At 37.7% G+C, this 27,062-nt stretch overlaps 1 protein-coding gene across 3 annotated transcripts in view; it reads right to left on the reverse strand.

The window, feature by feature from the left end:
- Positions 1 to 66: 66 nt before the first annotated feature.
- Positions 67 to 27,062, reverse strand: part of prkd3 (protein kinase D3) — a 105,322-nt gene continuing 78,326 nt past the window's right edge. For 2 of the 3 annotated variants that reach the window (XM_015354321.2, XM_069196918.1), the window contains exons 9-19: positions 25,964 to 26,087; positions 23,675 to 23,752; positions 12,515 to 12,791; positions 10,628 to 10,680; positions 9,998 to 10,070; positions 9,284 to 9,390; positions 8,754 to 8,915; positions 6,925 to 7,023; positions 6,262 to 6,535; positions 5,031 to 5,116; positions 67 to 3,299 (exon numbers count right to left, since the gene is read on the reverse strand). In XM_015354321.2, the coding sequence (XP_015209807.1) occupies positions 3,126 to 3,299; positions 5,031 to 5,116; positions 6,262 to 6,535; positions 6,925 to 7,023; positions 8,754 to 8,915; positions 9,284 to 9,390; positions 9,998 to 10,070; positions 10,628 to 10,680; positions 12,515 to 12,791; positions 23,675 to 23,752; positions 25,964 to 26,087 (1,507 nt within the window). In that variant the 3' untranslated portion in view covers positions 67 to 3,125. The remainder of the gene's footprint in view (positions 3,300 to 5,030; positions 5,117 to 6,261; positions 6,536 to 6,924; positions 7,024 to 8,753; positions 8,916 to 9,283; positions 9,391 to 9,997; positions 10,071 to 10,627; positions 10,681 to 12,514; positions 12,792 to 23,674; positions 23,753 to 25,963; positions 26,088 to 27,062) is intronic. The other variant, XM_006626132.3, reaches the window with a different exon arrangement.

A 27,062-nucleotide genomic window follows, 5' to 3' on the forward strand; every position in this document is an offset into this window, starting at 1 on the left:
TCTGACCCCTCACTGCAGGATGAAACTTCCCATTTCCAAAAATAGAGTACAAATAGAATAGTAAACTTATGTTGAGATGCTGCATTTTATTAATCAGTAAGTATTAAAATATACAAAACACTTTAAAGACACCTGCCAATCCAGTGGCAACACAGAAATTGAAATGATTCTCAGGATTAAGTCATGCATCTTTAACAGTTTCAGTTCAGTCAGGCCCAATTTTTACATTACATAAGGGAACGTATGCAAAAAACAAAAAAAAAAGCATTAGCATTAAACAGTTCAACTGAGCTTATCTCACAGCCCAGTGCAGTGGTGTTATTCAGCCCTTATAACACTGCAGTATTCTCTTTCAACAGAAGAAAAGGACAAAAGTGAACATGAAACTTAATAGTGGTGCTATTAAGGAAAAATATTCTAGCAATACTGAGAAAACGGCAATGGAAACCATAACAGATGGCCGTCAAAAGTTAGATAAAAGCCGACAGCTTCAATTTTTGTATAATTCGCAACAAACTGAGTCCTTCTTTTTCACAACTGTAGTCACTGCTTAGAAGACGAACTCCATATGGTCTGGAATATTTAAGATATAAGGTTATTTAACTCAGAAATCTGTGAAATTGTCAATGTCCAGTTCACATTTGGTTGAAAAAGTCCTATTAATTGGATAAGGATGATAAGCAAAACGTGTCCTGCCCAAGATTTGTGCCTGTTAGACATCCAGTGCTGGGCATGAGCAATATTTATTATCCATAGAACTATTCTGTATAAAAATGGGCAGTTTCCTTCAAATATGCTTGTGCCAATCTTGAGATAAAGGCAGAGAAAATGTCTATCAGATATTTACAGAGACTGTTAGCTTTGGGGTGCAGATTTTGCTTACAATTCCTAAGACAGGTCTTCAGCTGCTACCTTAATTAGATTAGCAGTGTTCACTACTGCATTGTATTTTAAAAACATTAAAGTAAAGGATGGTAAAGTACTGTAGTCAGATATTAATGAGAGAAAGTATTTACAAAACTGAAAAATCAGAACAAATAAAGAATAGGGCAGTAACAGCGTTATTTTAGGTATGAAACACTCAGGCTACATGCTCTAATTTGCTCACTGTGGGCTGTGCAATAGGTGAACATAAATGGCATGAAAAGTTCCCCCAATCAAGCTGTCTGCAATTCATGTGCCCATGTTTTAAGAAAAAATTACGCCATAAACCCAACTAATCAGACAAATCTGAATATGTTTAATGAGGAATTGATAGAAACAGAAATAATCAAAAGGTCATACTGTATATTGTCAATCTGAAACTGCAAATGACAAGAAAAGGGAGTAGTAATTGTTTGCTCCATATGTCAAAAATACAAAAAAAATACATACAGAAACAAACTGCTGGATGAGTAGCAATTACTGTGTCATTGCACTCCGCATAGTATTTTCCAGTATTTGAAGGCATGGATTGTTATACCTGTGCCTTACTTAACTGACAGTAATGGATACAGAAATTAAACTAGAACACATTAAATACTGCAAAAAGTCTCAATTTTTTTTCTTTTTTAATGTGTTTTCATAAAATATCAAATCTGTTTTTGTTCAGGCCACTGTTCTTATAACCCTTGTGCAAGAAAAAAATCTACAGGTATATCTTATAAATCAGTATTTTATACTGTACCCCTGGGCAGGAGATATAAATGCTTTTTTATGACATGCTTTAATACTTTGTAAATGTGATGTTTGATAATGACACAAAATTATCTGTAAAGAAAAGCCTAACTAAAGAGCTGAGATGTATGTTGTAGTTTTGCCTAACTATGTACTGTTCACAAGTAGCAGGAATGTCAAGATTATGGTACAGTTACTGTATATGACATGGAGGAATGCAAAGTTTTCAAAAACAGCTCAGTTACTTCTGTTACACATCTTTAAGCTTTTCAGTCAGCAATACCTTTCCTGAATTGCTTTTTTCCATCAAGAGTTCTAAAATCCACACATGTACTTAGCATGACTTTAACGTGAATGGCTTCCACATCCCATAGACGTTTGCTGCAGTATCAGGAAATATATTTATCATTCCCTCACTCTGATAATAGGATGTATAATAATTTAGTACACATGCAATACTTCTGGATATTTATGTAGTTAGAAAAGTAATGTCTATCATGCTGTACATAGTCAATGTATAACCTGCTTCAGAGTGTTCTAAAGATGGGCCATTTGTAATAAATATAAACAAGGTTTAAAGTCTCAGATGCAAGTCATATCAAATATCCCTTTGTTCTTTCGTGGTTTTGTTTTACTTTGGTTTTCTTTGTCAATGGAATTAAGTAGCAGCTGTTACAAGTTCATCTGATTTGCCAAAGTAAGGATCAATCATTAACAAGACGAGTTGACCTATAGTGCAAAAATGTTCTATCCCCATGACATTAAACAAGATATTCAAGACAATAGCATAATGTTATATGTGTTCCAGTTTAATACCATCAAACGACAAAATCTGAAAGAAATACTTTTTAAAAATAGCACTCTTAGAATAAGCAAAATTCTTTCAAGCCGGTTATGAAAAGATTTAAACATACATATCTGTAATCTCTTTTCAGATTTTACTTTAAAAAAATAGTTTAAGGAAAGTGAAATAACCAAAGTGCCCTTCCTCTTCCATTTGGTCCATGCTTTAGCCCTTTACTGGAGGTTGTGGTGGAAGTTTATAAGCTAGATTCCAAGAGCAGAATCCACAAGCCCAGAGGAAGTCCTTTTCCAATGCAAAGCAGAGTTCGCTTCCTACTTTACGCTTTGGACTTGTGGGATGGCGAGATTCTTTAAAAAAAAAAACGAGCCGAAAAAAGAAACGTCTCATCAGATCCCAGGAGCGATTGAAACGGTTCTGAACACCGTCAGTCCACGCAGCCTCTCGGTGTCACGTCCACCTCGGGTCCACTGGCGCGACCTGGCACTGCACACAGAGCCTGCCACGGCCGCCCGTCCTCGTTGGGGGGCGTCTCCGCGGTGTGTTCCGCCCGAGCACAGCCAAAACCGTCCCAGCGGATCTCAGGTGTCACGAACAGTTCCTGTGTCTTTCAATGAGCAGGACCCCTCCCGCCTCTTCAGTCCTCCATGCAGGCGAGATCTGGCCGCTAAGGGTCCTCCTCCATGTCGTCCAGGTTGGGAGCCATGATGAAGTGCTTGGGATAGGCCAGGTTGTGCATGTCGGCGTACTCCTCCCAGCGCGCGTCGTCGCTCTCGTGGGTAATGTATCGCTCTCCTATCCGCGTCTCGAACTCCCTGAGGTCCAGCCAGGTCTGGTAATCCTGGGAAGAGGCGCGAAACGAGCATTACAGCTAGCGCTTAAAAAGACTGACACGGTCAAGGATGATGACTTGGCACCGATGTGAACAAACACCACAACGATAGTCGACCTTTTATAAAAAAAAAACTAAACGCACATCCCTCAACTAATGAACATATGGGTTATATTCCAAAGCCCTGTTCATAAATCGACTTTCAATTCAAAGGTCATTGCCCCTCCGGTTTTAAGGATTTGACGTCACTGTCACTTTTCTATTCCGTTTTGTAAAGGCTACTAACACAAAAAAAAATACCGCAACTATAAAATAACAGATCAAAATTTGGATGTTATCACAAATAAAATCATGCTGTCACTGGGTGAGTGACTCCCTAGTTTCAGTTTGTTGTTCACACATTGGCATGAAATTCATACTGTTCTTATGGGAACCGGATACTGTAGCTTGCTGTATTTTGGTACAGATGTTCATTTCTCATGAAACGAGTGTACTTCCCCCTCAAGCTTTTTGATAAGCTAGCAGAAAAGGGTATTAATCAGACTCTCTGTTATTGGCTACTGGATTTCCTTTCTGATAGGAAGCAGGTGGTGAAGCAGAAGGATACCATCTTTAAGTCCCTCACCCTGAGCACAGGCGCTCCTCAGGGTTGTCTTATCATGTCTGCTTTGCTCTCTGTACACAAATGACTGTATTTCACACTTGGACGCAGTCAAAATGTTCAAGCTTGCTAATGATAGCACTACTCTCATAGGGCTCATCACAAACAACAACGATGAGTCGGTGTACATGAATTAAGTTGGGTGAAGCCTAAATAACCTGGAACTAAATTTCAGTAAAACAAAAGAACTTGTGATGGACTTTAGGCAAAGCAAGGGAGCACTTTCACCAGTGTACATCAATGATCAGATTGTGGAGGTGGTGGAGAATTTTAAGTTCCTGGGCACCACCACCTCCAACACTCTCACCAGAGGCTGTTCTTCCTGAGACAGTCAAAGACGTCTGGAGTGTCACAGGAAGCAGTGACTCTCTTTTACAGATCTGCCATTGAGGTTGCTTTAACCTTCTCCAACACTGTGCCAATCAATGCCCAAGACACAAAGCAGCCAGAGAGAGTAGCGTCTATCGCCTACAAAACTGTGGGGTGCCACCTTTCCTCTGTGGACTCACTCTGCCTCTCTAGACTGAAACACACAGCCCTACAGATTCTCACTGACCCTTCCCTTGCCCAACCTCTGTTTACCCTCCAGCTCCTGGTAAGCAGCTCAGGTCTATCAAATAAGACCCACTAGGTTCCATAACAGCACCCACCCAGAAGCTGTGAAATGCATGACCTCTGCACTTTAATTGAGCAATTGTTGCAGGGCTCATGTTATTTTATCTGGTCTCAGTGTTATTTATTTTATAAATGATGTGTTTAGGGTGGAAGCTGCCTATTGTTGGTTTTATATTATTTATATGGACTATCTTTTAATTGTATCAGCTCACCAAACCCAACTCCATGCCACTAGCTGTAATGGCAGTAAAGCACTGAACTTGAACTTTGCTGACATCTCATATTTGGTGCATCTCAGGAAGCTCTTTTTGCCAACAGCATTTTCAAAAAATAACACACCTTCTTTAATCCTTTGTGATAACTGAACAGTTTATCTTTAGCATTCCTCTGCAAAACAAAATTCTATGAATCTGGTACTACCAACATTTTCACAGGCTGTATAATCTATAAAAAAAGTTTGTTACCTGAAGCCAAGGGTGACTGAGGGACTTGTCCACACTGTACCTCTTCCTCATTTTCACCTGAAGGAGATTGTTTATGAGGTCGGTTGCTGGAAAAGAACGAATATGAATGAGTAGTGAATCTTACTGCACTGTCACAATCTTGTGTTAAACCAATTACTAAAATATACAAATAGCCAGGGTATCTGTGTGTGGTTTACATTTCAGAAACTGTTTAACAAGAACTCCCTCTTCTGAATCCTCAGTTGTCATTTCTCAGTGAGTGATCAAAATTTCTCATCTTGGCCCCTGTCATGGAATACCAGGCACTTCTAGGCCACACTTCTTTCAGCACCATGGTGGACACAAAGGCTGAAGTATCACTGTCATGGTCGCTGGACCCACTCAAGAATGGAAGCAGCATCCTTTCTCCAAGTCATGATAAGCCCCTTGAGTGAAATACATTATCTGAAGAGGTTCCCTCTTAAAATGCACGCAATGGGGGTCTTCCATTGCTTCAACAAGATTAAGGTCTCAGGGAGCAGGCTGAGCTCCATGGTCAAGATGTCACTGGTTTGAGCCCAGACCATGTTATCACACCGCTCTAACTGGAATTCCCCAAGAAGCAGTGCTGCCAGGAATTGGGTGAGCTTTAATCACCCAGGGTCCCCCCTCTGCTTTTGGGGACCTGGCTTATATAGGGGACCCAAGGCAGGTGACAGCAACACTGCAGTTCTGCAGTGCCTTCAGGAAGAGACACCCCACTCCTCCAGCTGGTGTTGACTCTTCTGGGAGGCAGTGTGGAGGTTCGCTAATGGACCAGGGTATAAATTGGAGTGCATTATAAAAATATGTTGATTTCCTGAGTCCAGCCATTGTCTCATGTCACAGTTAAATTTATTTGAGACTTATCCCTTAGGGGTAAGTGGCACAACTCTCAACTTTGAGGAGAGGATAGCAAAAGAAAAGTTTGGTAGTGTTCAAAAAAGATAAAGGACTGATCATCAATGAGGGGGTAATCTGAAGAAATCAATTTGCTACCACATGTACTTTCAATATATTTCAGGAAAATACCTTTCAAACAAAACAATTAAGAGAATATAAAAACAGAAGCACCATTTTGGCACAAGCATACATGTATTATTATAGGCTGGAGGTATAATGCTAATGTTTTGTAACACGTTTTCCACGTTATCGCAAATGGCTACTTTTGCGGAAGAATTTTTGACAATAAGAATAAAAAGAAGCAGAGTACCTTTACCTTCTCCAGATATCTCTATCCAAGGGTTGGGTGGATACATGAAGGCTGCGTTTTGAATCTGGTCATTGATGTCTTCGTCTTCGTTGAAGGGGAAAGTGCCACTGAGGCTGACGTAGATGATGACGCCCACGGACCACATGTCCAGAGAGCGGTTATAGCCTTTGCTCCGCAGGACCTCGGGGGCCAGGTAGGCGGGGGTCCCCACCACCGAGCGCCTGAAGGATTTCTCCCCGATGATGCGGGCAAAGCCAAAGTCACACAGCTTCACCTGCAGAACCAGCCAGCCACAGAACAGCTGTATTTATCAAGCGTGTTGGACTGCCGTGTTACTTTTCATATACTGTCAATGGTAACTTGTCCAAGAAATACTACACTGTTAGGAAAGCATGGTGTGTTGGTGTTACTTGGATTTTACTTTTTTTAACATGCTTCTGTTTTATAAGAAAGCTGCTTAACAAGCAACTGTGTCATGTGTTTGTTTGAGAAATGTTTACATACTGATGCTGATGTTTGGTTTTGGGAGAAATTCACCGTGGACCTTAACAATATATTATTCTTGGCAAAATGGTGCAATTCCAGCACACGTTAAAGATGGGAAGAATTATTATTTTCCATGTCGTTCCCCGAAAGCTGCTGCCCACCTGGGGCTGAACCTACCTGAGGGAAAGGCTCTGCTGAGGCCAGGAGGACATTCTCAGGCTTCAGGTCACAGTGTACTATGTTCTTAAAATGCAAATGTCTCAACGCCACCAGAATCTGTCAGACACAGAAATGATCAATCAATATACTGCAGGTTAAAAACTCAATCGTGTAACAGATCTTATGAAATAGTTTTTTTTTAAATCCAATATCATTCATGTTTATGTAATGTTTTTTCATTCTGTCGCAATTCCCATCTATTTTGCTTTTTTGAAAGTATACTTCTTTACATCTGGTTCCTCTTTTGCGTAATTGCAAGAACATTTTCAGCCTTCTGTCACTCACAGACAGTAAGGGATGAGCATCTTGAAAATGTAGTGTTATTCTCTTTATTGAATTCAGAAAAAGTAAATACATCACTACAAGTACTTGCAACATGTTAGAAAACAAAAAGCACAATTATTTTCACCAGTTGAATGAAATATCTGGATTCACATAGTGTATAAATAATGACAGTGACAATACTTTAAATGATTACAGTTAATAATGCTAAGAACATTCCATACTCACAAGGGAATGAGTTACATTTGACTAAACTTGCATCTAGTGAAGTCAAAATGATAATTTATTGTATTTTAAAGGGGTATTTTATTTCTATGTAGCATAAACACCAAGAATGCAACACAATACAAAAATATTATTATATACTGTAACTGTTGTACCTACTTAGCGTTTCAATAATTTATGTTATGTAAAGTACAGTCTACTTGAAATGCTTTTAAATCAAGTCTGGCCTGCCATAGCAAATGAGAAAATCTGAGGTTTACAGAACTGCAAGTTAGGCTGGGGCCTTGTATAAACTGTCCCCTACAAATGTCCCCCAACAGGGGGTCTATCAGCTTAGGAGGTGAATGGCTGGTCCAGGAAGAATAGCTTAGTATATAAGAAGTTGAGTTGGGCACATTTCTAGTCAGTGCAGTATATTTTCTCTCACCCTTCGCAGGAAGAAATAAGACATTCTGAGTGAGTTCCATTTGGCTCAGATCCACAGAACCAGCATTTTTGGACTCTACTCTTTGTGGAGTGGTACTACCAACTAGTTTTGAACATGTAAGAGACCAGAAGTAAATTAGTGGGAAAATGTTTTATAGGTAATGCAAGATTAACTAGATTGTACATCAGTCTTAGAGGGCTGACTGTCCTGTGAAGTTTGGTCCATCTTTGAATAAGAGTCAGTGTTTCTTTGAGCTGTAGAAAACCCGAGTTCAGGGAATAACGGTCTTCGTAAATATAAGTCTCTGTGCTCACATTTTATTGTTGTAAATCATTTGTCTTTTTAAGTCTGTGACTTTTCAATACTTCATCATCCCACTGTGCCAGGCAATAAAAAAAAAAACTAATCTGATCTCTTTGATCAGTTTCCATTCCTGACAATAGTGGGCATGTTATTAGGTATCTCAGATCAGTAACAGATAATTATTTTTACTTTAATACTCCACTCCCCAATTTGTCAGACAACATTAAAACTGAAAGCGAAACTTCTTCCTCTTCCATATGAGTGATGAAGGAAGTGTATCCATAGTGTTAAAGAAGCACCTCAGAATTAATCATCTGTCCCCATATCTATTCACAGAAAACCCCTTATTCCTAGCAAGAGTGGTGGCATCCTGAAGCCTTTTCCAGCACAGGGCTCATGTCTTTGGGAAGCAGGAAGCAACCGGAGCCCCAGAAGGAAACACACATGGACACAGAAAGGCATTACACCAGGATCCAAGAGCCCTGGGGCAGCGGTGCTAACCACATCTGCACCAAACACGCCCGATTTCAGCAGAACGAGAGAAACTCACCTGCGTGACCAGAAATTTAGTGATGCGCTCTGGAAGTCTGCTCTTCTCACTGGAGAGAATCATCTCCAGCATGTCTCCGTGGAGCTTCTCCATGACCACAAAAACTCTCTCGGGAGTTTCAAACATGCACTCCAGGTTCACAATCCCAGGATGGTGCAGGTTCTAACGGGAAAAGCAAGCAAGTTCAGTGTACGGGCAAGAGAACCAACCAATTTTCTACATTGTATCTTGCGTTCAAGATTTATGCCTAACGTTCTAATGTTCAGCCTGTTAGATTACCTTGTACTGCTGGTCCAAGCTGTGACAAGAATCAAACAGGAAAAGCTGTGCCACAGCATTTCCCCATCAAGCTTTCTAGTCTGAACAAACTGAGGGTAAAACAGACACTTACGTTGACCCAGCTAACCTAATTACCGTTACTTTCTGAAAAGGATGACTAGTGTTTGAATACATGTGTAGTGATGTTCCAGAATGCTATACACTTTCTACACACAACTACTGAGTCCAAGTGCACAGAGCAGCAGGCTTACCTGTAATATAGCAACTTCATTTCGCAGCTGGCTCTCCTGCTTGGTGGGAAATCTCATTTTGTCGATGACCTTAATTGCAACATCTCTGCCTGTTTTCCTGTGTTTCCCTTTAAAAAAACAAAAGTGAAACTGTTCTGTAAAAGAAAAGATCTACACAAAGTGCTGGAAGCTGCCAAAGTCCCGATAACGTTTACATTGTAAGTGATTAGAAATGCAAAGTGGAACCAAACAAAGCCATTCATGATAAGGGACCTCAATACTATACAGGAGAAAATAAAGAAGAACCTTTTAAATTCAGTTAAGTCTCCAACAGTGTACTAGGAATTGTCTTATTTATACATGCAACACAAATGGGCTGGACTACTGTATACATGAGTTACAGGTTTATGTACAGGATATATTCAGCTTCCATAACATGACACTGTGGAATATATAATTGTTTAAAGAGAGGTGGCTGCTTGTCAAACTCAGATCATGCGTTGTGATTGTGAAAATAATTTAAAAATATTTACATGTTTACTAACAACTTTTTAATAACACTTTTAATAAGTATTCCTCACCATACCATGCACCAAATAAACCCCCCAAAATATCAAAACACCCTTAATGTAGGCACTGGTCTGCTAGCAATCAGCTGCTCAAGTTGTTACATAATAAACTCCACACCTGCTATATTTCTGAATTGTGCAAATATGGAAAACCTGAAAAGCTTACCGCCATATACAATTCCAAACTGCCCTGATCCCAAAACCTCATCAGCAAAGATCTGGTATACAGAGCTTATATCCTACAACAAGGAAACAAGCCCGTTCTTAGTCAGAACCAATAATTATCCGTATACAAACAAGCTTACAAATAAGGCATTACCTGAATTAATTTCTACACTTAATTACTATTAATTTCACACTTTTCCTTCACAAACAAATATTCATGTATTTTTATCTAACTACAGAAATCGTATATTACTGAGATTCCATTTTTTTTGTTATTATCAAAGTAATTTTATATACAGATGTTAAATCCGTTTGGATTACTTTACCTCTTACAATTTGAAATTCTATTGTTTTCAATTACACCACATAGTTTCTTTTGATTAACAACTAAGCACTTTCACTTACTGTGAGGGAACTGTAATATTAATTCCCGTAACCTCACAATATTGGCCACTTCCTTTTATTGAGCTTTTCACAGTGATTTACAGAATACTGATTCTATCTTTTATAGCGGAACCCAAAAGTATTATACACCATAAAGAGCACAAAATCAAAAAAGGGAAAACTGATAACAACAAGATTCTGTATTTGGAAATTGCATAACACTGTCCCATCAACAGGCCACACTTACCACATTCTCCTGAATCTGGCAGTTGGACACAGATATGCTGATGGACAGCTCTTCTAGTGTTAAAAAAAGAAGGATTAAAATACAGAATCACTAAAGATACAATACGGTTTCAAGTGTGCAACGAACCGAATACAGCTCTACATTTTCTCACCCAGTGACATTGAGGTAACAGCTAAGCAGAGGTCAGTATGGGTACCCCAGATTAAGAAAACATAATTCGAGCATAAGATAAGAAGCGTTCTTTATGATCTTCAAACCATGTGCTAGTAATTTAGCCCACAGGCTCCTAAGTAATTCCAGAACAAGGTTTATTACTGAAGTAAGGTGTATTTCTATCACTAATTAGAAGATGATGTAAACAAATTACAAATAAAAAACTTTGTTGATTCACTTCTTATTATTCTTAAAATTGAGAGTTACGTTTAAATCGTGAGAACAATGCTTTATAAGCAATCATATTATATTTTAAATATTAAATCTCACTTACACATTGTGTTCACCAAACATTTGGGAGATAAACTAAAACAACAGCAACAATTTTATCATCTTCAATGCTTGGCTGTCAAACAAATGATTGGGAAGTCTATCTAATCTAAGCATGATCTCAAAGGATTATATAAAGAAATTAAAATGCAGCATAGGAATGTATTCTACACAGGTATTCAACATTCAGAAATAATAGCATTCTTTGTGATAGCTCAGATGATTACAATGTAATAAGCAGAAAAAATCTCAAAGGCTTTAATTTTAACAAGACTTTAGAATCCTGCCAACGGGAATGGTCAGTTTTCTAAAGATTCTCCAGATTTTTGGCAGTTGATTTCAATGCATTTATCTTAGTAGATTCACATCTCACTTAGGAAGAAGGAGAGAAAATTGGCTTGAGAATGAGCGATACCTCTCTTTTTTTAAGGGCATTATGTTCCAGGTGCACATTTATGTCACACACTTATCACAGCATTAAAGCATCAGAATAAACAAGGAAGAATCTTAATTGATATCTTCTTCTGATTTTAACAGCTGCCACCTTCAGTGGTGTCATCAAGATAACTCTCGCAAATGTAAAGTAAATATTTACTAAATGTCGATTTTCAATATATGGTAAAGAAGATGTAGGGCTTGGTATGGTTTTGCCAAAATTGTAAAAACTAATCTCTTATATCAGCACAGAAAATATTCATGTCTCTGCCAAAGTCTGTGCCTGTCTGCCATGTCTCTGACATTTCACCTGCCCCATTAAAATACCACGATGGAAAGGTCCTTATAGCCTCTTGGTAGTTGGACAGTTAACTCGTATTACAAAGTTCACTACAATTCAATTACAATAATATCAGCAAAAAGCCTGATTCAAGAGGATGTGTATATACTTTGTTATACTCATAATTCTTGTGTCTGCAACACATCTCAGTTCAAACCCTTTCAGAATTTGTTGACATGGATTATTTTTTTGAGAATGAAACTGCCCACTTTACATTTCCCTAGTGTGTGCCACAAGCACCACACAAACGAGTAAGCACTTCTGAATAAGCCATCCTAAACGAAAGGTCAATCTGACATTTCATCAATTTTCCACTACCCCTTCACTCAATTATATCACCTCAAAAGGCGTTAAACAAAAACAAAAAAGCATGTCGTTTCTATTGTTTTCACACTAGCTTTTTCTCAAGTTTACGCCTTATGGACGATGTCCAATGTTCACCAATAAAAATTTTCGAAAACTAGACAAAACACTTTAACAATGAACAGCATTATTTATGCTATTTTCAGCATTTTAAGAGTGTGATAATGCAATTTAGTCCTTAAATGCCTTACTGCCCTGTAAAATGCCCACTATGCTTTCTTTTCTCAGCACTGTGGTGACAGATGGTAAGCAGACTTTAAACTTACTGTGGTCTTTCCCTTGTGCTCCCACAGTGCACACACTAGCCTGTGGGGTAACAGGCATCAGGGCTTGTCGGATTGCCTTCTCCCAGCTCTGAGCCACCTCCAGGCCCACTCCTGAGGCAGCCAGCACTGGGTTCTGAAAGTTTCCTCCATTGTTCTCTCCCACATAGTACACCATGGTGTCCGTGATGATCTCGAAGCAATGTGGGTTGCTGCCCTGTGCCAGGTTCGAGAAGTCCCTAGCTGGGTCCACTTGCAAGATCTCTGAGAGAGGGATTTCCTGTGAAGAATTAAAGAGATTTGCATTTGAGTCCAAAAGAAGTCCCAAGAGTTTACATTTCCCAGGCCTCTGCTCATGTAGCACAACGTGACGATAGAGAAACACTCCTAGACCCACAGAAAATGCTTCAAGAAATTAAGCGCAGGTTCATCAGTCACAATTTGAAATCTGTCTTCCCCAGCTGCACAGTCAATCAAAAAGGAAGCACAGACTTCAACCAATAGACGTTTAATCAGTTTGTCTGACTTCCTCGCCTCTTTCTGCATGTATAAAATGAACTGCTTGTGGTTTTCAAAGACAAGCACGTGACAGAACACACCACTAATTGAAGTGCTCTGCAATTAAAAGGCACAGCTTAAAACTTGAATCGTGCAGCGAGCACAGAAGGCAGCTATCAACTGAGACAGAATGATCAAGGTAGCTGCTGGCCAGTCAATATTAAACCAGGACCTTGCCCTAAGTGTGGTGGGGAAACCCCTTACCAAGACCGAGAAGTGGTAAAGCCCCATGCAAAGGAGCTGTAGCTTTGCATGAAACCTCTCCTGACAAACTCAGTTCCAAAAACAGAAGTGCACAGACATACAGATTTTACTGCCTAATAAACCACAAATACAACTAAAGAAACAAGTGTAAAGAAAAGGCAAGTAATCCTGGATTTAGTGAATTTCATCTTAAAAAAAGGCTAAGTGTGCAGTCAGAAAAAAAAACTAAAAGGACTAGACCTGCAGATACTGTACACAAAACATTCTGTGCAAGACTTCCCTGTACACTGTCAGTCAAGGCTCACAGGCGTGAGAGAGGACATCTTTGTAGGTACTCCCAACAGCAGGCTTTTCCAGAGGCACACAGCGCTCACTGCTGCTAACGGAGAAGCCACTTCCTGCATTTAACTTTACGCGCGTGCTTTAATAGATGCCACTAATCTGAAGTGAACAATATTTCCATCACCTCACTTGCAGAAAAAAAATGTTAAATGTTGGCAGCGGTTAAAATGTTGTACAGGTGCTCTTGAGTGCACAGCAAAACTGTTCTAACAAAAGCTCACGTTGACTGCTTTTGACAGTACGGTGCCTGTTTTAAAATGCTGAGGACCAGAACTGAGGATTAAAAGTCCAAAACATTTCCTGTGTTTTTCCACACTCATAACTGAGTGTCCAGCACACACGTCTTTGGTGCTTGCGGTCTAGCCCAGGCACCGCAGGTAAGAGAGTAGAGGAGGTGAACCCACTGAATCCACACCACCTCCAGGAGGCTCAGTCAGCAAGGGTGCCATGCCATACAGTAACAGACTGCAGCACCCTGCAGCACCTGAAGTTCACTTTCGGGGTCAGGGAATTGTGATGACTAATGAAAGCAACCTGGTTTGCACAATATGCCGAATATCATCAATGCAGATCATTTTGGAGCTCATATAACATATTTGCTTCAAGAGCTGCAGTACAATTTTTGTGAAGAGTGTCCCACTGTCCTTCGTATGAACTGGAGACTACGACAGGAGAGACAGATTAGCTTTGCGATTTCACTTTCACATTATTAATCATCTTGGTTCAATGAACTGAGTAAAACATATCCTAAAAACTGTCGGGCATTACCATGTGAATAGTACCACAAACTCATAGGTGCAAATCACACATTTCCTAGAAAAACTCAGCAAGAGTAACAGGGTTTTTTTATGACAAGTTTTGCCTTGTGGCTAAGACTTAGTACAGTGTCAGACAGATTTAGACTTACAGTACTAAAACACCTTGATTGCAAGCCTTATGTCATTAACAGCACATTACCCATTCCTTTAAGCACACCAAAAAAAAGAAATATTTTTATTCTATCTGCCATGTTCGCTAAACATTGCTGTCATGCTCGCTGTAATTTAACAAATCACTATTTGTTAAATTACAAAGTCATGAACAGACTGGCTCCACTTGTATGTTAATTTTTTAGAAGCACTGAAATTACCATGCCTAATTTTTTTTAATTAGTGATATAATTATAAGTCAGACCATACTAACATGTCTTTACAGTCTCATCTGCGGTTGTCTAATTCAAATGCTAAATTAGAATCAATTTGCTATTTTTCCATCTTATATGTTTGTAAACATGAACACTACCCCAGCCTTGCAGCCTTGTTGGAGAGGTGGGAGACATACAGTAGAAAAGGAGATAATTACTCTAACATTTTATTTTCTGGACTCATGAACCATTGTTTGTGCTGCTAGCTTTTAAAAAGTATAAAACAAATTCTGCATGTTTAAGAGCTCAAATGTGATAAGATAATTATGTGAATAAGAAAAGATAAACACTTAAGATTAAGAAGCTGTGCATCTCAAATGACTGAAATGACTGATGTGCACGTTTACATCTGAATTACAAGCGGATTATCTTAATGTAAAGCTTAGCAATATAAAGGATTGAATACTGTTAAGATTTTAAATCCGCCCTGCCCCAAGACTGTAGAAGAACTGATTCAGAAAAATAAATTGGTTAATTCAGTTATTTAGTTGCAATGCATTTAATAGTATAATTATACAAAACACAGATAACCTCATAATTAAATATATTTATCTTTCGTAAAAGTGAGACATTTTTTAGAACATTAAATTGAAAGGTTTGCAATTAGTGTCATCGAGCAGGGTGTTTGTAGCAACAAGAATGGACATTCATCTGAAAAAGCAACACCCACATAAGGAAACACGAAAAAAACAGAATTTACAGTATTTACAGGCAAGAAGCCTTTAATTATCTTCCTCTTTTCTGAAGTAAAGTTCAGCAGCATACTGATAATAAATGTTCTCATAAAAATGCCCAAAATGAGATGTTGATGTCTCAATCAAAACTGTAAAAGTACCAGAGGAGAAGCCAGGTTGCTTTCCCATTTTCTCCCTGCCCTGAGACAGAAGGGGCGTGGTGTAATAGACCCAAGAAACGCTGAGGTTGTTAACCCACAAGTGTGTTCTGTGATTAGAGCACCATGCTTATTAGTCAAGTTAGATTAAAAAAAACTTATTTTGAACTTTAAAAAAATAATAAAATAATCGCAAAAAGGCACTTTTCAATTTTAAAATTAAATACAATTGCTCTGCTTTGTCCACAGAATGTTATTCAGTTAGACTGAATATCTTTAACAAAAAGAAATGGTTTCATGTTATTAGGTACAGAAACTTTTTTCATATTGTAAAGTTAGGAGGGAGTTTCCTTGTTTTGGAGTTAAGAAATGATCGTAGAGTGTTGCACATTCTTCTTCATCCACTTGTGTTTCACAAATGGCTGGCATTTGCTTTGCATACCACCAGATCAGATATAGTCAGGAGGTTTGAGTTCTAAAGCACTGTTATCAATATTACCAGACTTTACAGCACATAATGTGTTTCTAGATAAGGAATAATACACCTGGGGCTACCACTGCAGCACAACGTTTTGTTTCAGTGCATGTAAGAAGGTGATCAGGAAATTTCTCTGCCTTCAGAAATCACCTAAAATGTATAAATGTATAACAGTTTAGAAGCAACAGTTTATAATACAGATAAAACATAGAAATGAGATGGAAGAAGTGCAATGCAAATTGAGAATTCGTTCAAATAATGAGTGACTCATTACCTATTGGGAAAGCTATTAAATGTTCTTCAATGGATAAAGAAAAGATAATTTGCTGTGATTTTGCAGTGTATGCATGCATATATGTGCCCATTATAAACAAAATTTGGTTTTTTAACACAAAGTCTTTTATCCCGTTACTGCTAAGTTTACATGTTCTCACTCAGTCACATTCTTAAAGTACACAAGACACTCCACACACAGGGAGGTGTAAAATGGTTCAGTTCTGTAATTAAAGCTAGAAACCATGAAGAAAATAAAGCTGAACTACATCTGGAAGTTATTAGAGAGGGCAAACAAATGCAGATTGAGATTAACATTATTTTTTAATTAAAGACTTTACAACTATTAAGTTTTTAGACTTTTATAATTACGTGCTTTGACAAAAGCTTTTTGATTAATGGTGTAAAATAAAAGAGCAATTTCAAGCAATGTGTGTTTAAGAAAAACACTACTGTTACAGTATCTTAAGTAAAAGACAAAATGATATGGTCTCAAAAGGATGACATTTTATTTGTTAATGTTACAGGCTGATGCAGCTGACAATGAAAGGGTCCCTAAGAATCTAAACAAGGCAGTAACACCTAACTAGTGTCAATACTTCCATTTCCTAGATCTTCAAACCAGGGGGTGTTTACTTATCAAATCAAAGTTTACTGTTTAATCCACAACAATACAGCGTGCAGCAGTAGTTGCTGGCAATGAAATGTCTTTTCTGCGAGCTCACAAAAATCACAAAATTAAAGTTAGGAAAATAAGGTTACATCATAATAGATGTAATAGAAATTAAATTAAACTCAATATGAATAGAGCTGCTATGTGTCCATGGTGTGTGCAATATAAACTAGTAGTGCAGTTATGCTGAATACAGTGAAAACTGTGTGTCCATGGAGCCATTACAGGTGATTTGCTGAAGGAGCTGCAGCTTGGCTATCTGTTGGACTTGGATCAAATGCTTTGGTACCATTTACTGGACAGTAGGAGGGAAAACAGTTTGTGACTGGGGTCCTTGAGAATGGACCTGGACCAGCACTTAGTTGTGCTGGGTGAGAGACACGCTGATCAAAGGAATCTTCTGGGTAATCTTAGCTGATTAAGTTATGGGTAAATGATTAAGAGTGTCAAAAGCGTAGGATAAAGGACAGATGACAGAACAAGGAGAGACAATAAGAGAGAGGAGACATTGGAGAAAGCGTGTGCCACGCGAGAACTCCTTGTTCGAGATCATCCAAAAAGACCCAATAGGAGCTACAGTAAGTATTTCCTTTGTATTCTGTGCTTATATAGGACTTGGTGAAGAATCCCTTGGTTAAAAAGAGCCTCTCCTGCTTGATGGGTGAATATTTAGAATAAGGACACGGGCTCCCATTTATTTAGTGGCATCTGAGTTAGCAGAGAAAGAGGTTTAACTATAGGTTTTATTTTATTTAATTTATAAGGCAGCTCATCTCTTATTCTGGCTTTGGTAGGCCTTATGAGTTTGAATACTTCGTAACAGTCGAGGATTTTTCCGGGAGGTTATGAGGTTAGGTCTTTGTGAGGCCTTGTCTGTACAGACTGTACAAAAGGTAACTTGTGGGTTGTATGTTTTTGTTGTGTCTAGTGTTTGTATTGTCACTGTTGAGAAATATTAGTTCAACCAAATGTGCCCAAATTATTGCTCTTTTCACCAAAGCCAGATCTCTAACTACACCTACCACTAGGGTATATTATTGGCAAAATCGTTTTGGGAGTTATGATTATTTAATTTAGTTATTGACTTAAGCCACTCTGTCATTTTCTGGTTCTTCTAATTTTTGTAACCCCCCATTTTATGTATTCATAAAATATTGTGCATTTGCTTTTCTGAGACAGCAGCTAATAAATCATGTTTTCAAAACTTTAATTTTTACCAAAGATCTATTTTGCTTTAAAAAAATCAATAAATAAGTCAATTTCTTCTTTAGACACAGTCACAAAAGCATGTTGTACTTTTACTGAGTAACTTTCTATCTGAGCACGGAGGACTTAAATTTCTGAGGCTGTAGTTTCCTTTGTAGAAATTACAGGCTGGTTTTTATTTGAATGAGTCAGAAGAGAACTGTGGTGAAAGTGAGCAAACATCAAGCCTAGTCTCCACTAAAGGATCTCTAGCATCTGTATGACTAATCTGTATATACTGGACTTGTACCCATGTACTAGCTTTGAAGAATGCTCTACGCTTTACCTACAGGCTTAGAAATTTCACTTAAGTCCTCAAGCTTCTGCTAGGAATGTCTTCTGTTATTACTTTCAGTCAATTGCAACACAATTCTACAGTTAACAGGAAAAAAGGGACCTGTGTTATTTTTAACAAGTAGTGCCTCATCTATAGAAAACCATTTAAATTAACTTCTCTTTACAAATGTACAAAAGGCCTTAAGTATATTTTGGAATTAAATACTGAACATCGTAAGATTACATTGGTATTCCTACGACTTCATGGACAGACAGACATCATATATACAGATAGACAGACTTTAATAAATGTATTGACAGAAAAAGTCCTTTCTTTACTTTGGAAATGTGATAAAAGTTTTACAAATACAATCATGAAACCAACAAAGCACAGAGGGGATTTCTCAGCTCGTATCACTGACCATATCAGCTACTCGTGACTCTTAATTTCTTTATACACTTCTAAACCTTACTTCTATTTTTTCATGGCATTGCTGACACACAGTGTGGGTGATGGACTGAGATGACATTTAAGCTACTCTGCAGTACGACCCGAGTGTAAGCAACTTCTGAAAAGATTCAGAACTAAAAGAAGGGTAACTGATAAAGAATGCAACCTAAAGGTGTTTTGTATAGTCAAGAATGCTAATGTCTTTACTAATTATAACACATGTTATCACTTCGGTGTGTTTAGTTTCGTTTTGTTGTTCTTTATCAGATTTTGTTAATGCTAGGGCACAAACATGCACCAGACATAGAACAAATGGCAATGAAGACCACAAAGTCTGACTGCTGACAACCTAAATACATTTATGTTGATTAAATTATACAGAAGTGTATAATTCATTTTGTTTCTAACAAACAGCAAAATCTATACAGTTAAATTACTTGATGGCTGTCAGAACTGATATTCATGTAATATATAATCACACTGAACCTGCCATCCAATTTGAACATACAGATTTTAAATAGGTCTTCTGCATTAAAATCAGAAAAACAATATATTTGCCATTTATGTTCATTCTGAAATCTTGGCATTCTAGATTAAAACGACTGCTATGAAACAGACACATGTAGTGAAAATTGTTCTACAAACCACCTAATTCTAATGATGTCTAAATCAGACATCAATTACAGTATAATGTAGTTTTATATAATGAAATCGGGGATTTTTGTATAAAATGACACTGTGGTTTTCATGGGAGATTTCAGCTTGCTTCACATAGATAGGGACCTAAAGGAATGTCAGTAACTGAAATTGAAATGACAGACTAGATTAATGACTGAGTTTGTACTATAGTTTCAGAACACCACCTATAGGAAGCAATAGTTTTAATTTAGCATTTTTTAAACAATCTAGACTGTGTGAGGAAAAACACTGTAAGGTGAGAGAAACTGCATTCATCATACTTTGAAGTGACATGTAGACTCCAAAACAAAGGTTTAAGATTCTAAGTAGACTATGAAGTAATGACATTGCTTAAAAAGAGATGAGACAGGATAGATACACAATCAGGAGAGAAGAGATGGATACAAATATCTGCTTTTGCACAAAGCATGTTCATAACACAACTAAGTCTAGTTCAGGAAAGCAGGGGCCAGAATGTCTAAATAAATAAGTTAAGAATAACATATGGAGAGAAGCTTTTAAAAAGTTAAAAACAATATGATTTGAAGCACAGATTACAGCAAACGGTGACGTCAAGTGTCTGAGTTAAATCTGGGAATCTTTTAGATAAGGAAAGGGAAATAGCTGATGCATTAAATTAAAATGTCAATCAAGTGTTTACACATGAAGTCAGACATTATGTCTCATGCTGAGCAAACAAAAAGTTATAAATATAAAATTAATTAAGCAGAGAAGAGGCTGATGTTTCAAAGGCACTAGAAGCACTTAAGATTAATATATCATATAGAATATAGAATAACATTCTACCAATTTTGCTTAAGGAAACATTATGTTATTCACAGGCTACTAACAAACCTTTTTCTGCAGCCTCTCCAGACAAGGGACAACCCATTGACTGAAAAATTGCAAAAACAGAACTAGTAAAATGAAATCAATTACTTCTAATACAACGAATCTTACTTTAGTTTGAAGCAAATCTAATAATAACATTAAAACACAAAGGGTTATCTGTATGGCAATGAGACTAAGGGACAGTGAACGAGCAGTTAGGAAAAGTATGTTTTGCTTTTAATTTACCGAGACTAACAGACTTACTGTAGCAGACTAATTTAAGCAACAGCAGTGAAGGACACACTCAGAGTATAAAAAATAGTGTATTTACATCGTAAGAAGACTTCTGATAAAGTTCCTCATAAAAGATTCTCAAGCTGTAGATAGTAGGCATTCAAGGAACTGCACCAACATGGATTAAGAACGGGACAGCAGGCAGGAAACAGAGGGTGCAGATGTGATGAATGCTAAAATATGGATGGATATAATTATCACAGTAACTCAGAAATCTGTGTTAAGACAAATATTCTTCATGTTTATAGCAATAGTTAGTAAAACTAAAATAGGAGGATTGGCAACCACCATAGAAGCATCACTTAAGACCAGGTACCAGGGAAACACCTGGTAGGTTGCACTTAACAGAGAGAATCCAGGTAGACAGAAGAGCATGGAGACAGCAAACACATGAACTACAAATATAAACTGGGAAACACAGAGCTTGAAGAAACTATTTAATAAAAGCTTTGGTTATCTGAGGTCTGGATGTGTAGGAAGAGTGTAGAATGTAAAAATTGGGATTTTATGTGAAAATTGTACAAAGCCCTGGTTACACCTCAAATAGACTATTGGCTATACTTTTGTACCAGTGATATGAAAAATAAACTTCTGCTTTCTGTGTGTAGAGAAGAGCAACCAGTATGCTACATTCCACAAATAAAATCTACTCCCAGGCTAGTAGAACAGAATCCTTTCATTTCTAAACACAGAAGACTACAAGGGGACTTGATTCAAGTATGTAAAATACTGTTATGTGAAGGGCATCCTTAACCCCTCGGTGCTGGGACTGTAGCCTGCCCTTTTCTCTGTTCGGTACTGTCTGGAGGTTACTTAATTACTTAATTATTGATTTACTATCAGCTGTGGATCCCCTGCTGACCCGTATATAGGCAGTGAGAGAGATCTACAGAGAACAGAGGAGCGACATGGACTACCAGAGTCTCGCAAAAGCTCTCACATGAGACTTTGTTTTTGTTGTGCTCCAGATTTGTTTTCTTATTCACCATGTTTTGGATTTGTTCAGTTTAGTTGTTTTTTTTTTTTATATGTACACTGATCCCTGGAAAACTTTCCTTTTCTGTTTGTCGTGTTTTTCTCAGAAACTCACGTGTTTCTGTGGGACTAGTTTTTTTTAGTTACCCAACTAATGTTGTACCCGCAATTGTAAAACTACTATACTTTGTGGGGCTTTTTTTAAAAACGCACAGGAGCTGTGTTTTCATTTTTATTGTGGCTGATTGTTAGCTACAAATAGTACTACCTTCACTGCACTCTTAAGTTTTGGGAAGGCTAGGTGGTGGCGTGACAATATTCAAAGGCATCGACAAAGTCGACCCAGTGGACTTTGACAGAACCAACAGTGAAAGAAGAAGCCAAGGACAGGAAAATGCTGTAGAAAGTGAAAACAGAAGGCACTTTCTTGCACCAAGGAGTGTGGGACTCAAACAAATCGCCTACAAGACAGATGGAGAGAATAGCCTCCTCTCAAGTGGAAACAACGGAAAAGTGCTCTTAAAACTAAGTACAGGAGAACCTTTTGTATACTGAAATGTTAGTGTCTGGAACAAGTCACCCAGCCATGTTGTTGAAGCTAAAAGCCTGGCTTCTTTCAAGATATGGCTGGAGGAGATCCTCAGATCAATTAGCTACTAAAAAACTTAATGAGCAAGGTGAGCCAATTGGCCTTTTTGTATGTGAATATATTTTTATGTTCTTAAAAACCTGTATTAAATAAAAAGGAGAACACAATTCTTTATATACACCTTTAATGAGATTACACCTGTACCTCCATATTTAGAAGCACATGGAAGAGTTGATTCAAGTACACACAGCTCTTTTTACGAATGTTCTATGAAAATTAAATACTATGAAGCATGTGAATTGCTCCTCGCATTTCAAATAAATACACCAAATCAAATACACCAAATGTAAAGTAGCGCTCTTACTTTTCGTAACAATGTTTGTGGTTTACACCCTGAATTTATTAAGAAAATGAAAATTGTGAGTCTGTGTGTACTGTAATTACACAAGACACAAATGAAGTGGTTACTGTTGCTTAGTTATGATTAATGATGTGTAACTAGGTAACCAGGGTTTCGTATTACTAACCACAGTATGAATGGTAGTTATTACTGTTTCTTTTGCAATTTGTTTGTTGAAAAAAGTAAAAGTAAAGGTGACATTTTTAGGGTTTGGAAAAAATCACAATTTTCCCCCATATGAAATAATGGAAATAGGTTTCTCTTTTTACAAATATTTGCTATAGGAAATGGTTTCTGAGAATGAATTATGTTTGTGAAAAGAGGTATCGGTGTAGTAGCAGTCACAGCTGATCTTGATACTGTAATGTGGTGGCTAAAACACAGATGATAAAAAAATCATCTTTAACCTTATCAAGTGTCAGAGAAAAAAATACTTTGTACCATTAATCACTGAATCAGTATTTAGTTAATGTCTACTGTAAAATCACATTACAATACACTGTGTATAAAATCATGGTCTGCACAAAACCCAAATTCGGTTTTTGTTTACTACCAGATCTAGGCCATCAGTAAAGGTCAGAAGAGTGGTGGGGTGGTTAGTGTTCTGGACTCGTAACTGGATGGTGCCCTTAAGCAAGATGCTTCACCTGAATTGCTCCAGCAAAATAAACAGCTGTATAAATTTGTGAACGTGTAAATTGCTTTGGAAAGAAGCATCATCATAATAAAAAGTAAAAGAAACAAAAACTGTCAACTAAGGAATACAACTAAATATTACAAGACTTAAAACAAACTATTTAAAGACAAGCATATAAAGTATCATGAAAAAATAATTTTTTACAAACAAATGACAATTTTAAAGTGATTTGAACTTAACATACCTTATAGTATTTAGCTCCAGTGTCATTCTGAAACAGGGTAAGGTACTTGCTGTCTAGTCTCCAGTAATGTCTCTTTCTCTGGAAGAGAGAGGACAAACAGAAGCCAATGAGCAATATTAACATTTTGTGCTCCCCAAGATAAATATTCACCCCATGAAAGCCTAATTATCATTCAGGGATATCTCATAATATACTGCAAAATATATTCAAAATAACTTGATTAAAAGTGTGTCTAAAGATACTTAAAAACCATCTACTTAATCAATTGCTCACTCCCACAAATCTACAAAAAACACAATTAGCTAGAATATTTTAAAATATAATTAACTGATAAACAAGGCAAAATAACAATAACAATGCTATAGAAAAAAATATTTATTTTTTTTTATTTTAGTTTAAATTAATATAATTTATCATAACAATCATTGTCTTAAGCATGATCACAATCAAGTCTAGTTAATCACATTTTTCCCACAGCTTTTCCTATAACAGTAAATAACCACAATAGATGAGTGATAATGACTTCAAATGTTGAAATCTGAAAAATGAAGTATCTTCAGAAATGCAGAGCATTGTACAGTGCAGCAGTTTTAAAAGTACTGTTCAAAGAGTTACAGTAGCACTGTAAAGGCAACAGGCTGTCACAGACTGTGAAATATTATTCATTACAGGAGTAATTTTTTCAAAGCAATGGACGAAAGACACACCCAAGGTTATTGAGGTAGAATAACATTAAAAAAATTAAAACAGTAAGTTGCGCATATTTTGCGACATGTACTGTATAATTTATTAAACCAATGAAGCAGCATAAAACAAAACATCTTTCAGGTGTAAAATGTTCAAATGTAACATGTTGGTGCTTGGTGGTCATTTGTCAGGTGATTAAGGAACTGAACTCAATGGATGTTATGTTTAATCTGTACAATGCAATAGCAAGACCTCATTATAATACAGTTTGTAAACTTGGTCACCATAAGGAGAAAAAGATACCAGTGCTCAGGAAACAGATCACAGAAGAGTGACCAAATATATTCCTGGATTGAAAGGATAACATACCCATTGGCATAATGAAGTGAATCTTTTCTTCTTGAATAGAGGAGACAATGTGGAAAAGTATTCAAAACCCTCAAAGCACTGATAAAGTCAAATCGACAGTGACATGAACCAGAGGACAGAAGTGGAAACTACGGTGTCCTATCTTCTTTTACATAAGGGGTTGCGGTAATCTGGAAGATGCAACCTGCTAAATTGCCGAAGCTGACACCTTTATCTTCTTTTGAGGCACGGCTGGATACGATTCAATGATCAACCAACTAATAAACCCTGAATCAAGAGATCACTGGTGACCAAGGCACAAGTTTTTTATACCGAAAAATGCTGAAACCCTGATTTAATCAAATGTATATAATAGTTTTAACTGCATCTCTTGCTGAAATATGTCATTAACAAATATATTTTCCCCGTACAAAATTCCACCAAAGTAATGACACATGAATGCTGACTTGTTACTGTAAGTCTATAAAAATAAACAACACATGCTATGCTTTAAGTGTTTAATGTTAGGGTCTTAATTGCCTTCATTCCCAGAACATACGTCAGCACTAATCAGCATAGCAATATTAATTTGTTCCATTACTAACTAAATATTACAGATCTGCCAAATGGCCACAAATGAAAATAATTTATTCAAAAGCAAAACAAGCAGGGCAGCAGTTCTGGGAAAAACTAAGGTTGCTGCTGGAAGAGGTGTTAGTGGAATCAGTAGGGGGCGCTCATGGGTCCTGACTCTCTGTGGTTATTAAAAATCCCAGGGATTTTGTCGAAAAGTTCAGGGGTGTTACTCCAAAATTCTGGCCAGTTTTCCCATTGGCCTTTACCAATCATGGCCACTTAATAATCCCTGTTTTTGGACTGGCTTCATCACTCTGTCCTCCTCCCCACTGAGAGCTGGTGTGTGGGGGGCACACTGGCACGCTATGGCTGCCATCGCATCATCCAGGTGGGGCTGCACACTGGTGGTGGAGGAGGGGATCCCCATTACCTGTAAAGTGCTTTCAGTGGGGTGTCCAGAAAAGCGCTATATAAGCATGAGCAACTCTTCTTATTATTAATGACTTGGTCATCAACTATGATTTTCCAGTCCATCCTCCGATGAAACGAAAGATGAGAAAACGTTGCCCTAAAACTCAAAGTCTTAGGTTCCGGGGTACAACCAGGAGTTTAAGAGGTGTTGCCTGAGCAGCTGTGCAAGCGTGTCGGAGAGCAATCGTGTCAATACGCAGCTCTTACCAGGTTGTCTCTGCTGGTGTAGTGAACCATCCAGCCTTCCCGAACCATAGTGCTGCTCTTCCTCTTGGTGTGCTTGACGGACTGCACCACCCTCATCAGGGGAATGTTGCTGCTGGTGGAAGGGCTGTCCAGAGGGAAAAAGGCAGAGCACAGCAGAATCCCTTAGGACACGCAGAAAGGATTGGCACAGATGGCTGGCTATTAAACACCCTGACAAAACGTGTCTAAAAGGAATTCGAGCTGCACTGTTGGGAATCTTCACAAAGCCCTGTAACAGAAACTCAGCCGTAGAAATGAACAGATCTAAAATCACCTCCATACTTAGCAGTTTATTTTTAACTTAGTGAAAATTCAGTGAAAAATAAAGCCTTCAAGTGATTTATTCTTCCCCATCTTCATTAAGAGCACTCCTTATGTTGTGGAAGTGACAACTTAAATGAATAAATTCCAAACGTCTGATCATATCACACAGTAGGAATTGTAAAATTAAACTGTCAGGTTACCATACTGACATTCACACCGTGATCCTTTGGAAATACAGTGACTTAAACTAATTCACCCCTGCCAATAATATTCTTATATTCTGATGTAATTCCGATGAATTACAAGGAATGTATATAATTCTTTTCATTTAATTGCCTTTAACTTCTAATTGACTTTCTTATTGAATATTATTGTCAATTATGAAACTGAGCACTATCAGACGTGAATGGTAGTGATTAACAGCAGGCCCCTAAATGAGTACTTGGTGGATGCATCATTGGCGGCAATTACTGTACTTCTAAATGTTTTTTTCAGCAGGTCTCTTCCACCTATGCACAGACAGATGTTGGAATGTGCATTCTTCCTGACAAAATCGGTCTACTAGGTTCTTAAACTTTTTCTACTAGATCCTAGACTGGGTCACGTACAGTGAATGTCACTGCTGGCTTTGCAGTGCCATCTCTAACCAGTTTCCTGCTTTCTTAGCTGCTCAGTTTTCCAAGACAGTCTCACTGAGATCAGAAAGTAGTGTCTGAGTGGCCTGATGCACATTCCACTAATTAAAGATGGACATCATGGTACTCAAAGGGAAAAATACAAATCTTGTTATCTGTAC

This window comes from Lepisosteus oculatus, chromosome 2 (genome assembly GCF_040954835.1).
Source record: "Lepisosteus oculatus isolate fLepOcu1 chromosome 2, fLepOcu1.hap2, whole genome shotgun sequence".
NCBI classification, from domain to species: domain Eukaryota; kingdom Metazoa; phylum Chordata; class Actinopteri; order Semionotiformes; family Lepisosteidae; genus Lepisosteus; species Lepisosteus oculatus.